Genomic DNA, 14,903 nt, shown 5'->3' with positions numbered 1-14,903 from the left:
TACATAAAACTACTTTCTGCAGCATGATTTATTTTTCGTTCTATTAGCCAATAATTTTTTTATTTTAAGAAACTGACTTCAAATCTATAATTTTCTTTAATGGAGTCATTTTGGGGCTTTAAACTCAGAGAAAGATAGATATATCCTTAGGTTTTCCCATGTTACTCTACACGTTTACTATACCTACAGAAATGTCATGTATTTAAATGATCTAGACTATATAATGGTCGGACTAATACAGGCTTCAAGCAGTAAATTGACTTTTTCATGTTTAGATCTCTGTAATTTTCCTGGCATAATTACACATATGCAATTCAGGAAAGAAAAGCATTCACTGGCCAATACTATCCACTTTCGTGACCGTTGGAGAAAGTAGTTTTGTTGTAGAGAAGCGGGGTGTGCTAAGAAATTGTCCACTCCGGGTATCATGTGTATTAAGTGTCTTCCTGGTCCAACATGTACTTCGGTGAGATAAAGCTTTCTTTCTTTAAGCATTTTTGGGGTCATATTTGATACTCTCACTTAAAAAGACGGTTCACCCAAATACTGCCTTCTTCATCTGGCAGTTTTTATGGGATAAATAGCTAAATATTCTGAATTTATCTACTTCACTTTCATTTATCTGACTGTGGTCCAATGACTTCACAGTCTTTCTTCAGAAGGGAGAGGAAAATAAGCCCCACCTCTGAGCACCCCTCTAGGAGGCAGACTATGGTTGGCTAGCAGATGAAAGAGTCACCAGAAGTCTTCTGCTCAGTCACCCTGCTGGTCGCATTTCTGGAAACCCTTCTCTAATCTAAGGTAACAGGCATCCTGCTGACCAGCGTCCTCAAGTTCATGATATCCCCCTTAAGTCTGACACACAGAAAAAGTAAATAAACTGCCGAACCACCGGCCTCAAGGGGGGCGCCTCACCCCAAAGAACAGTCTCAGGACTACTCAGTATAAACATTCTCCTTTTTCTTGGCCTCTAGCCATTGCCTCGCTCACCTTCAGATGTGTTATTTCAGTCTTACTCTCTTCCTGCCTTTGGAGGAAAAACTAACAAACCCTAGGTTTATTTGAATTATTCCACAGAGAAAGTGTACACAGAGGCAAGCCCCATGATGTGTGGTACTTTAATGCTTTTCTCTTTTCTTGTCCTGAAATCTTTACGTAATTTAGAGAAGAGTGACTTATGGCCACAAAATTAGAGTTGATGATATCTGGAATATAATGTACATTCATAAATGAGGTGAGAGCATTTCAGCAATATATACTTCATCTTGTTGCTAACCTTGGAGAATGTGGCTCTGTAGTTAGGAAGTAGTATACATAGTACGCCTAGAAAATATGTAGGTGGATCCAGCCAAAATTTTGATAACTTTAGAACAATTATCATTTTTATGAGGATTTAATTTTCTCTCTACATATATGTTAGGGAAATTTGTCAACATAAGCATGATTTTACAATACCTAATTCTTCCTCCATTGTGGAACCTTTATTTTGTGAGCTGGAAACCCCCAAGACCCTGTTGAACAATATAGAAAAGGCACTGCCCCAGACACCTAAAATAAAGCAAAAACAGAGAATAATTTAGAATGCACCAGACTTTGACATAGTCAGACCAATGAGTGGTAGATTTTGATCACTTACCCATTAAGAAATGCAAGGGGTTTTCTTCATATTTCTTCACAACTTTTCCCATAAAAAATTTGCTCCCAAATAAGTCAGGACTCATGAAAGTACCATATTTAGCCATGCCAATCTCGTATGGACTAAATTCAACCCAATCTGAAAAGCATTAAAAAAATTCAGTCCATTAGTAGAAAATATTACAGACATGTGCAACTGTTAAAGATCACTTCAGTACCATAAATATCATTTGTTGATTTAAAATATGTTTTAAAAATTAACCAAATGTGCTCTGGCCAGGTGGCTCAGTTGGAGCATCATCCCCTAGACTAAAAGTTTGCAGGTTTTATTCCTGGTCAAGATATAACCCTAAGTTCCATCCTTGGTCAAGGTGTATACAGAAGTTAAAAAATGTTGTTTCTCTCTCTTCTTTCTCTCTCTCTCCTCCTTCTCTCTCTCTCCTTCTCTCCCTCCCTCCCTTGTCCTTTTCTCCTCTCTCTCAAATCAATAAATGTATCCTCAGGTGAGCACTCAGAAAAAATAACCAAAAGCTTACCAGGAAAATGGCATTGTCTAGAAGATGATGGGAGAAGAGTTAATAGATGAGTAAAATGAGGAGACAAAAGGACCCCTTCTAATTTGCACCAATTGAATACCCCTTTGCACTTAAAACCACAGGCATCTTTTATAAATCTACCTTAGTTCTAAAGAGTGGAAAATTGAAAACCACTGACGCACATTTAAAATCCACAAAGGAGACAGAAGAAATTAAACTCTTTCAGGTAGTGCAAGCAGACTATGAAAATGGAAGAGTGTTCCTAACATTTGCTTTTCTCCATCTTTCCTCGATTTTGCTTATTAACTATTATTCTAACTCATAAGATTACAATGTCACGTTTTCATGCTTACTATCTGAAGAAACACATGGTAATAGGGTCCATGGAATGTACGTTCTAAGAACAGAGGCTCTGGAGCCCGAGCCCTGGGTTCTAATCCCGTTCTCCTGCTTACTCACTGCAACCTTCGGTAGGTTACTTGTGTTCTCTGTGTTTAGTTCCCTGATCTGTAAAATGTGAACAAAATCAGTGGACAGTTTGCAGAATTATTGTGAGGACCTAATGAGTTAACAACGTGAAGAGCTCAGAAGAAGGCTTAGCACATTTTCATCACTCGACGAATGGTAGCCACATTATACTTCGTGTCTGTCCATGGCTGTAACATGCCTAATTATTATCTGAATCTTGACGGACCCCAAAAGAGTTCCAGGTTTCTGAATCCTCCTTCCTGTACTTGCCACTCTCTCAGCCATCCCCTGCTTGGGAAATTGTACTGCTTCTCATACGTTCATACAGCTATTCCTGCTTTAGCAGTACCCTTAGTTGTTCTCTTTCCCTTGTAGTCCACATACAAAATACCAGATTCTGTAGGCTCTATCATCAGATATGGTTAGAAACTGACTCCTTATCCACTCGTCACCAAGACCAAACTGGTCCAACACATGATGTTTTCTCCCTGATTCTCCACAACGGCCCCTCAGAACATCTCTATCATTCCCTTCCTATCTTTTGGATACGCCGTAGGCAGAGTGAACTTGTATTTTAAAAAATACAAGTCATAGCCCACCAATACCAGCTGAAGGCTTCCCAATGACTTCCCATGGCCCTGCAAATAAAGACATGGCCGTGATGGTCTGCCTCACACCCCCTGTCTGAACACACGCCCTAACCAATCCCCTGTCGTGTTTGGTCTTACTCGAGTCCATTTTAGCCACAGGGGCCTCAGCGGTCCTTACAGACGCCACGCTCACTCCCACCTCACGGTCTCTTCTGCATTTAGAAGGCTGCTTCTTACTAACCTTTGATTTAAGGTCTTTGTGGACCACACAGCATAAAGTCCCGCACCACCCACCCCGGGATAAACAATCACCTTCCGTCCTCCCTCATTTTCAATTTCAGTCTTTCCATTTCTGAAACGATAACATGTCTATGTATACCTCACCGCAAAACTCCGAATCCAAAGAACTCCTAAATCCACAAGGTTTCCTCCCCCCACAGGGTGGTAAAAGCCTGACTTGAACTCATTTAGTAAAAAATACAGTCTTGAAATGCTGCAAGGCTTCATCTTTACATATCCCTCTCAATCTAAACACAGATACGTCCTATGGAAATCACCCTAGATTTCACCATCCTGGAGAAATCACCCCATTTAATTATAAGACCCAGGGGGAATATTATGCAATATATAGTCTAGATATTTTTGAACTTTAAAATCTAAAATATTCTAAATTCTAAAACATCTGTCCAGGAAGTATTATTAGAAAATAAATTGTGGCTGTATATTTATTATTGACTCAGGGATGGGTCAGAACCTTCTACTTCTGTGGAGGTAATGAAATCACAGTTATGATGAGAACATACTTATAATTCATTTTGAATCAAGGCCGACGGCACCTACACCCTTTATCAGGTAGCGGTGTGTTTCACGGTGATTTACATGGCGTTAGCGAGACGTGACTGGAGATGAATCAGAGGCTGTGAGGGAAATTTCTGTATCACTACAAGTAATCTATCTCGGAATTCCACAACTCTGCCTTGGGTACTGACACATAACAACTTCCTGGTTCCTATTTCTCTAGTGATCTGCTCTTTGTTAATGCTGTAGCTTGCATCCATGTCGATTACAGATGTTCTCAAAAGGTAAGATTTGCTCTCTAATCCCTACTAAAGACCTTGCCGTGATGGTGTTTAACTATCATTCCTTTGCTGTTTGCTCGTCCATTTCAAACTTGAACCTTCCTGCTACATGTCCATCTGCCCATTTCTGACTGCCTGTTGGCTTGGACAGGCGGTCATCACATCCCACTACCGCTGCCTGGAAAGGAATTTATCACTTCTCCTCCCATTTAGCGTAAAGGAATTTATCACTTCTCCTCCCACTTAGCGTACCTGTGTCCGTAAACCACGACATCACAGCCCAGAAAAAAATTCTTTTAACAGCTCATCAAATCATCAGCACACCTCACCAGTCACCTGTAGGCTTTCCACATTTATCTTCTCCCTCTTTCCTTATCAGTATCTCCCTAGTTTCCAGGACCTTATTACAAAAACAGTGATGTCATTGCTCCCAGTTTCTTTCCTTGCCAATAAGCTCATAGGAATCATCAAAATTCTTTTTATCAAAAACACTACTTAAAGAATTGTATTGTCCTGCCCAAAAGCACTATTTTCCATTACCATCATAACTGAATGAAAACGTCAGTCTGGTATTAAGATTTTTTTTTATTGCTTAGCACTAATGGTTTTCCCAAATATACCACCTACACTTCGCCAGTTCATACCGAGGTGAGTGGTTTTTGGCTTTTTGTTTTCTCCCCAAAGCGTACCTTTGACTTACTTTCTGAGTATTGCTCATACTGTTCAAAGACGACTTTTCACCTCATTCATTTTTCAAATTTTATTTTGTGTCGTTAGTGGAACTGTAACTTTTTTGAGAAAGAGTACTCCAGTTTGACCACTTTAGTGTCTGTCAAAGAACTTAACCTGATCCTGAGTTCATAAGGTGTGCCCAGTAAAAGACATTTACTGACCAGGGGCTATTTGAAAGTGAAAGTTTTAAATCCTGTCAGCAATGTAGTGAAGTGGAGGAGTCAAAAACATTGAATAGTTCAAACAGCCAGTGTTTATTTGTTTAAAATCTTCAAAAGAGGAAAACAGTCAAAACAATTCTAAGAGGAAAGAAAAGCAGGCTCCGTATTGCTGAAGTTGGTAACACTCCTGTAAGCTAACATGGTTCTTTGACTTTCAAAAATACAATTCAGGTAGTTCAACTTTGTCTCTTGAATAGCCACCTTTAATCTAAGAAAATTTCAAAGGCATACATTACAGACATGTCTCCACCCTTTTTTTCTCAATAACTGAAGTTACTTAAATCCTCATAACTTGCATCTTTGATTGTCTTATCTGGGTACAAGATCCACAAAACTAATGTTTGATGGCTTTGTCCAGCTCTGTTGGAAGAAACAGCTTGAACCCCTTTATCACAAAAGCTTAACAATGAAGGTTAATGGTGTACCTCTTTATCTCAGTAACATCATCACAGTTAGTCAGATGGCCCAAATCAGACATTTCTGAGTCCTCAGCCTACTAACTGAGCATAAAACAGCCCTTTCTCACTTTACATGAATCCCAAATATTCACTTGCTGAAATATAATTGATTCTTTAATTCTTTTAGTCAGACTTTCTGCTGAGAATGGCTGCTAAAAGTTCAGAATAAAAAGAGACTGTGAAATCCTAACTATAGTAATTAAACTATGATATTTTTATGTTTTTAAATCATATGCGGTCTCATGCATATTTCATGGGATTGTCATAATCGTTCTGTAAAATAAACCTTTTTTTTAAATGATGAGAAGAATAAGAATCAGAGAAGATAAATGACCCACCCAAGGTATTTCAGCTTAGAGGACAAAAGATAGTCTTCCAAACTAGCAAAGTCTGTTTGACCATCTCACAATGTGTCTGGGGTAAGAGACGGCTTATTTGCCTATGCATGGATTGAATTAGCATGTTAGTTGTATTTACTAGCCAATTTCCAGACATTACAAGACCTCACAAGACAACAGCTATGGGAAAGCAAAAAACAAAAATAATTTAATCCCAGCACTTGCTTTTTTACATGATAAATCTTAACTCCCCCCGTACACCCCATTGCAGTCAAGGTGTGGTTTCTTATTGCTGCGAAGCATACCTTGGTTACCCGAGACTCCTAGTGCTTGCCTTACCCCAATTAATAATTAAGTTTCTTTTATATACCAATCCTATTCATCTTTCAGAGGTAGAATTTTGACTTTTGTCATACAGATTTCATAGAACACTCTCACTTGTTAAGATGTACTGAACCTTAATAAACTACTTTAAATACTTTATCTCAGTTATTTAGTAAAACACCATGAAGAGAGTCTTATCTTTATTTAACAGAAGAGGAAACGGGCTAAAAGATATTATATAACTTAGTCAAGGGAATAGTGCATAGTAACATTCTGTTCCTTCTTGTGCCTTCAGTTCTTTAATAATTTTTGTGAAATTTCCAAACAGATTATAAGGTTTTATAGAACAATGTTCTGTGGTGGGGGAGGGGAGTTCCAGCTTGCCCTGGCAAACCCTATTCTACACAGCCAGTAATCAGAGAAGACAATATTTTCATAAAAGGAACAAAGGATTGTTTGGGACTGAGTCTCAGCTCTGCTATTACTTTCTCTGTAGCAATATGCAAATCATTTAATCTTTCTGATGTTTTCTCTTTTTCTTTTGCGAAGCATAGGTAAAAATCTCTGCCTCGTGGGGTTGTAGTAAAAGTTGAAAAAGATAATAAAGAGAAGTGCTTTCTGAACCATAAGCATGATAAACATTTTACTGAAGAGACTTAATAAACATTTATTGAATTAATCATTGCCGGTGTACCATTTTTTATAAACTATTTGAAGTTCTTGCCTGAGAGTAAGTAGTTGGTTGGGACAAAAAGTGAGAATCAATAAAACCGAGAAAGGATTCTGGATATAAATTGTTAATTACATGCCATTCACAGTGATTTTTTTTAAGCTCATTGTGTGACTGATGTCACTGAGATACTTTCCCTTAAAACACAATGAACCTTACTGGCCACAGTCAGAAATGCTGCCACTCTGCAAAGCAGGACAGGCAGAGGCTCCCAGGACTATGCCACAAAATTTTAGAGCACAGAACGAGAAGCAAAGCTACAGAAGAAACAAGTATTTGCATCTTAGACTTCACAAAAAGGGGCATTTTGTTCACCAGCTGCCATAAATATAGATTAGCACTATTCAGGTGCTGAATTATAAAAATTAGAGGACTGGATTGCATAATAAACATATATCATGTTACCTAATTTAATTAAAATATCAGCAGCAAGAAAGAGACTGCATTGCCTAAAAGCACCAGGCATATTATCTTGTTGAACGTTTTTGAGAAATGAGTAATTAAAATTGAGTTATTGATTATATTCATGACTTTTAATAATTTTTTAGTTCACTAATATCAGCGAGGGTATATTAGTAACTAGTTTCCTGAAATATTCTCTTCAATCAGAAAACCACCTAGCTCTATGTTTTCTTATATTTTCAAATGTTTTTGTTACCCAAAATATATTAAAGTAAGTGACTGAAATGGCTTCCTCTAAAGAAAACTATTAGAAGTCACAGTTCAAAGTTAGCAGGAAACGTTCTGAAAGAAGAAGTGCCATACCTGCAAACATCAGTTCTGAAACATCGGGCTTGACATGTAGACAGGTGAACAGAGGTAAAGGGCATTGTGCTGTATCGACTTTTTCCTTCAAACTACTCAAAGTCATGTTCATTCTCTGTCCACAGAAGAAAGGAAGAAAGGGTTTTTATTCTTATTTATTTATTAATTCGATTTTTAGATTTTACTTATTTTTAGAGAGAAAGGAAGGGAGGGAGGGATGGAGAGAAATATCAACGGTTGGTTGCCTCTTGAGCGCCCTCTACTGAGGATCTGGCCCACAACCCAGGCATGTTCCCTGCCTGGGAATTGAACCAGTGACCCTTTGGTTCACAGGCTGGCACTCAACCCACTGAGCCAGCTAGAAACAGATACAGGCAGAAAATGATTTAAAATAGCACTTCAATCAAGATACTAATAAATCTTATTACTTTTAGAAATCTGTGGGTCTTGAATAAACAACAAAAGGTAAGCTCCATGAAAGTAATTACCTTCATTCTAAAAACCACCAAATCTTGGGGGGCCTATGTCTACGTGTGAAGTGGAGAATGATTTGGCAGCTAAAGAGCCCCAACAGACTTTAGCCCCAGATTTCCTGGCACAGACTCACTGTCTCCCCACTTTGTTTTTCGACGAAATGTCACCCTATAGTCGTCTGACTTTGCTCCATGTAATTCACTGTGTTTTCTGACTTTCTCCAGGAAACCTCCATTTTCACTCTGCCACTGAAATATTACTCGTGGTCTCCTCCTTCTCTGAAGAGATTGTCATTTGGGGGGGGAGGTGGAAACTGAAGAGCTCAAAGGTGTATTCTTCCAAAGAAAAACAATGCAAAATACTTCCTGACATCAAAACCGATCTACAGAATAAATTAGCAAGCACTCGTTTGAAATGTAGAAGAGTTACGTATGGCAGGAAATACGTGCTCTCAGTACGCAATGTTAATAGGATCCGTTGAATCAAGTGACTTTTACAAAACATATCACATTTTGTTTTATGTAAGACATAATGATAGACATGAGAAGGCATGAGAAGGGTTGTAGAATGAGCCATAGCTTACATTGTGAATTAGGGTTTCTCCTATTAACATCCCAAAGATATCAGTAAAGGTAACAGGCTGTCCCGACCGTTTCTTCTTCCATAAAGACTCAACGTATCTTTTAACTTTCTGTGGTGTGAGAAGGAGAAGGGGATTGTGGCTAACATGTTTCATGAGCTCTTCATTAATCTCTTCCGGCCCTTTCTCTGGAAAATCAGGGTGAGAATATAAGGTTGACATATACCTGTAAAGAAAACAGAAGATAATTCATAAAGATGAAGAGCATTACATAATCTCCAAAGAATGCAGGCACTCTTTGCCCTAAGAAAAATAAAGGATCGTAGAATTGGCTAATTTAATGAGCTGGTACTTAATTAGCTGGTTGAATACCATCAACCTGGATGGTTGGTGGTATTAATCCATTTAAGGAAAGAATGCATTGATCCGAAAGGAGCTAGTCTTCAATGGAAGTCGCGGAAAGAAGAGGTTTCAGAGGCAACATTGGACTTGGCATGCACGGACCAGAGGAGACGGCGCCCTACTGGGCCTATGTCCACTGAGTAGTCTCCTCCAGGAACGGACATCCCCACCAGAGACCAAGGACACAACTCCTCTGAGTCGTCTAAGTAAATTGACTTATCTGAATATAATACTAGTCTAGCAATCTGACAATGTGACTTTTGATGATGATTGTCTACAGGTAGAAAATGTGCTGTATGAGGATTGTAAATGTCTAATGTTAAGAAATGCAGTTTCTAACTGTCCATTGGCCAACTATAGGTCTCAGAATTTCTGAGTATACAAATCTGATGGTGAAATCCTGAAGAGCAGTAGGTCTTTAAGACAAAGGCTTTCTTGTAAAGATTCTTGGCCATCAGCCATTTGGTCACATCTAGGGACACTAGAAATTACCCTGTGCCTTGATACTTGATATTTAGACAGTGAACATGCAGTTACCACCATCTTTCCTGTGGACTAATATCCCTAGCACTGTAGCTGTCTTACCAAATATTAATTATTAGTTTACCTATCTGTCTCTTTTAATAAGCTGTGATCTCTTACAGGGAAAATTGGGGGGGGGCATTTTTTGTTTGTTTGTTTTTATCTTCAATGATTGGCAAATGCCTGATACATGGCAAGCACAATTTTTTGACTGCTAAACTGAAAGAATAAAAGAAGAAAGAAAGAAATACTCCACCACTTCATACAACCAAAGAGAAAAGAGCACACATTTTAATCTCCTGTTTCCTGCCAAGGAAACATTCAAATAAAATAAAAAAACATTCAAATAAAAATGCCTACCATAATGGCTTCTCTTCCCTTCAGGGTTGTTCTAGGCCTGTGTTGGTTAATTGCCCTTAAGCTATTATCTCGGAGACTTGGCAATAGCTTTTAATTTTTCTATTTTAAAGACAAGGAAGGAGAGGATTGCTGAATTTAAGTAACATATTCACAATTCTCCAATTAATAACAGAAGAACTAGCATTTAAAATTTGTCCTCTCCCTGATAGGTGCTATTTTTAAAAACTTTTAAGTAAGATCTTATTTCATAGAGACTAAACTATTCCCACTTCCCATCAAGTTAGAATTTCTTGTTGGATTCAGAGTTCTTTGAAGACAAATTAAGAATATTTATAAGTTAACACGTAGAGAGTAATAACAGACCCAAAATGGAACACATGCCTGAAAAAACACGTTAAATTCTTAGAAAGTATTTATCACATGAATTGGATTCACAACATTTCCCACAAATATGTGGGAAAGAAAAATCAAATGGACTTGCTCTGAACGCAAACCTGGTACAATCACAAAGTATCTATTTTAAAAATATTAGATTGCCTGAGAGATACAGAGTCTACCCATTCCTATAGTTACCCCAAGGTCTAACATATGAGTCATCCAAAACGACAAAGATCTGATTTTCTGGACTTCACCATACTTTTAAGTAAAGACACGCATTGGTGTAATGATTTGGTCTCATTTGGACATGATAAAAAGAAGAAAATTAAAAAAAAAATCCTTTTGAGCCTGTAAAGGGTCAATTCTGGAACTATTCAGGATATACTTCAATTTCACCACAGAATGATTTTTTATGAAGGTAGGCGAAAGGGAAATGATATAATCATTCTACTATTGGAAGTTGTCATTTCTAATTGGTCAGCAGGGTGATGTCATTACTCAAATCTCATTTGCACTACCTAAGACTTCCTTCTATTCGTATGTTTAGCAAGTCTTTAAGTGAATTACCCTATGATTCTGTCAATTCCTCGGCCCATGGATCGCCTCCAGCAAGATCTGAAAGTCCTCTTCCTTCCAATGTTAGCCATTGCATCTAGACTGTGAAAATCTTTCTCCTGGTTTGGGAGCTCACTCAAAAGCCAGGCCTCAAAATGTATTTTCTCTCTTTTTGCTCCATGTGGAATGGTTACAGTCCATCTCTGTTCTCTAAAGGCTGAAATAAACTCATTGACAGAGGGAGTCTCTCCCCTTCCCCCACCGCCCTTTTCTATTTCTTCCCCTCTCGTGAGGCAGTTGGTGTGAGGACACAAGCCCCAGTGAGAGCCAGAAGGACTGGAGTATTTCAACTGTTGACATTGGTCTGGGGTTCTCTGCTCGTTCCGTTAAATTCACTAATGTGAGTTGGACAGATTTTTCACGATGTCATTGTGGCGACATCCAAGACTTGGGTTTTGGCTTCAGTGAGAGCTAAACATAAAGTGGGAGACAATTTGCCGGTTTTCCTTCGATGGCTTTCTGCGTGCCTGTGACTGCACCACCGCAGGGTTCTGCTGTGGCCGGCTTCTGGGGATGCACAGTCCTCCGAGGTACACAAACATCACCCCAATCTGCATCCCTATAGCTAAGCCTTAACTTTCATCTCTTTAACAATAAATGATTCTCAATTATACCAATCAAGTTTCAAAGACTGAGTGTCTTAGACCCATCAGGGCCTCTGTGAATTGTTCATTAGTAAATGAAAGTGTCCTCTACTTATCTCTCAATCTGAAAATATTTGCTTCTAATTGTTCAACATAGTTTATATGAGAGGACACCTCATACTCTCCATATGAATGCATTTTTAGGTTAAGCACAAATTTTTTAAAGCTAAACTATGCTGGAGAAAAGAACTTCTCAGTTCCATCCCTGTCTCCGAATCACATAGCCAATGATTTAAAATATCAGTGCCTGCCCCCTGCCCCAGGACCTGCCAAATCAGACTCTTCAGGGGTAAACCTTTAGAATTTCTGTGCTTCAAAAAGACAACCCATATTCGGAATGACTCGAGAAGACTTTTGACATGTGGGAAGCACTTCTCCTGAAATCTTAAAGAAACCCTTACATTAACTGTTTCCCCCAAATGTAACTCTGCACGCAAGTCATCATCGAGTCATGAAACATGTAATAAGTGGGGAAGATTCGTTAGAGAACAAGACAAGAATAGGCCACACCTCAAAGAACATATTTTCTCTAGCAGACATTTTGATCTTTTAGCCTGTCACCTCTTACACGACAACGTCTGTTAAGGTTGTTTCCTTTTTCAGTATTCCAGGAAATCTTCTGAGTGTTGAGCTGGAAGTTCTCATTCTTAAATTCCATGGTGGGCAGTTTAATGAATTGTACTCCACTGTCTAGACAGGCAGAGCTGCGCCCGTCTCTCTTTAGATGGTGTTACCATACACACAAGGCAGTCCACGTCCAGCAGCCTCTTAGGATGCTACGTGTGAATGGCTGGACTGAGGGACAGAGGGGAGCTGAGTAAGAGAACCCAGGGTTCCTGCCATGATTCTCTTAACCCACTCACGTCAGCTCTCCAGTTGGCTAATACGGGTGTTTAATGAATGAATAACGAGCATCATCCAAAAACAATCTCAGACATACTTATCATAAAGGCAGGAGCAATTACAATAACAAGGGAAGCTTTTGTCCTACATAAAACTCTTCTGTGATCACAGAAAACTTTTGGGGAGGTCCAGAACTGCTCTAGACACTCTGTATTACCTCATCGGTGCCCAGTCATGGTCACGTATCAGCACAATATAAACTTGCACACATGGAGTGTAATTTGTTTTTCTAAGTCTTTCCGAATTCCTTCCTCTGAACTTTTTACCTCCTCACTCATACTCTCCAAGAGAATTTTTAGCATGAATCATCCCGACCACCTTTTCTTTCCTCTCCGGAAGTGCATCTCCCTCCCATGGTTAAGGGCATTAGTGCTTTTTATCTCCTCCTGTCCTGTCTCCACCTGAATCCTTTTCCATCCCCGATCCATCTATTTCTTTGGCTTCCATCTATCCCTCTACACTATTCCCTTCACTACAGACTCTTACAAAAGAGCTCAAATCTCTTATATTCTGAAAACAAAACAAAAACCCTTGCCCGGTCCCATATTGCCCTTGAAAGAATACACTCATGTTCCTACCTTTCCTTCTTTCACCTTCTATTTGCTTCTCATTTGAAATTTCACGATCAAATGCAGCCTTTATTTACTGTATCTAGTGGTTCTTGTTAAAACCACTGGTGATCTCCAATCCCAGTTCCAAGCTAAACTCCCCCACAGATCTGTACTCCATTAAAATACCCACTACGCATGAAGCACTCTTCACCCTTGATCTCTGGAATTCACCTTTAGTTTGATTCTCTTATCTGATAGCTACTTTACATTGTCCATTAAGGTTACCTTTTTTTTTTTGGTCCTTTAACTTTCGGCGTGTTCTAGAGTTTCGTGAATGCAATTATTGGTGGCAATAACTGAAGTGACAGAAGGTGCTGCAAGGACCAAGGGAGGACGTGTAGCTGTCGTGGAACAGAAGGCAGGCCCCAGAGGAAAGCTCCCATTAAGGAGGAAGGCAAAGAAAGTAGTACAGACCACGTGGAGGAGCCAGAGCAGTGAACACCAACGGGCCGCCAGGGGGCACGGTCTCAACCCCCAACCTCAGGGGAATACACTTCAAAACCACCATTCAAGTTGGAAATTGGGTGATCTCTGTGTGAAAATGGACTTGTAAAGACTTTAGGAGTGAACGGTTTTTAAGGAAATGGAATAAATCAGAGTGATCTTGGAGAAAATGAGACATTGAAGGACAGAGCAGAAGTTTTTATAGACATGTCCATGGGGCGTGTAATATTTAAATGATCGGCCTATAACATTTAAAGCTCTCTTAATGACCTTTCGCAGGACTTGTTTTCAGCACTCTGACAGGAGAACGTAGGATGCTGCCCCAAATCTACAACCAAAGCGATGCCTGAAACTCTGATTGAGCCCAAACATACACTCTTACACCCCCAAATCAGCACACAAGGCCCTGTCTTTCTTTACTACATGAATTTTAGAAAGTAAGCATCTTGCAATGTTTCAGCCAGTGAGAGACCACAGGGACCTAAATCTCTGTGACATGAATATAGAGGACGAAAACCACCTGAAGAGTAAAAATAAAACGCTTGAGTAGGCAAATTAATCTACGGGTCCAAGTGTTTTCATGTCATTACTCATCAAACAGGCAGGTGCCTGCTTTCCCTTCAAGGAAAAGGAGGGTGGGTTATACCCTTCCTCTCAGATAAATTATTTGGACTGTACATACCAAGAAGTTGGTGACCGGGGTTCTAGGTTTTTGTTTCTAGCTAAACAATCTGGTTCAAAATGTTTAAGACACTATAGATTCATTAAATATGAACCTCCGTGGAGAATAAATAACATCCAAGAAAAGGTTATGGTTTAGCTGAAAGAATCCTAGAAGAGGGAATCAAAAGCCAGAATTTATTTTCTGGCGCTGCTAGTAATCTTGGATAAATCCTTTGGCTTCCGAGTCAAATTTTCTTGAAAAGCGAAAAGAAGCTAATATCTGTGTCACAGACTGAGAAGGCACTGAAATTTTAACATTTTAGACATATGTAATATGATGTTATGATAGATGAGCTTGCCTATGGCTGAGTGACTAAAAGGCCTTACAAGTCAATGTTAGACATTTGTCATAAGGTGACACCTTGGTTTGA

General features: G+C 39.2%; 1 protein-coding gene across 1 annotated transcript in view; it reads right to left on the bottom strand.

Moving 5' to 3' along the window:
* Nucleotides 1-14,903, bottom strand: part of PLA2G4A (phospholipase A2 group IVA) — a 147,473-nt gene that overhangs the window by 32,536 nt on the left and 100,034 nt on the right. Inside the window, exons 9-12 of the mRNA XM_037035116.1 lie at nucleotides 8,934-9,156; nucleotides 7,877-7,991; nucleotides 1,637-1,774; nucleotides 1,456-1,548 (exon numbers count right to left, since the gene is read on the bottom strand). Coding sequence (XP_036891011.1) covers nucleotides 1,456-1,548; nucleotides 1,637-1,774; nucleotides 7,877-7,991; nucleotides 8,934-9,156 — 569 coding nt within the window. The remainder of the gene's footprint in view (nucleotides 1-1,455; nucleotides 1,549-1,636; nucleotides 1,775-7,876; nucleotides 7,992-8,933; nucleotides 9,157-14,903) is intronic.

The sequence above is a fragment of the Sturnira hondurensis genome, unplaced genomic scaffold (genome assembly GCF_014824575.4).
Source record: "Sturnira hondurensis isolate 20B ecotype Veracruz unplaced genomic scaffold, ASM1482457v3 Scaffold0022215, whole genome shotgun sequence".
Taxonomy (NCBI): domain Eukaryota; kingdom Metazoa; phylum Chordata; class Mammalia; order Chiroptera; family Phyllostomidae; genus Sturnira; species Sturnira hondurensis.
The sequence above is the reverse complement of the archived record's forward strand: the minus strand, read 5'-3'. Positions and strand labels throughout refer to the sequence as shown.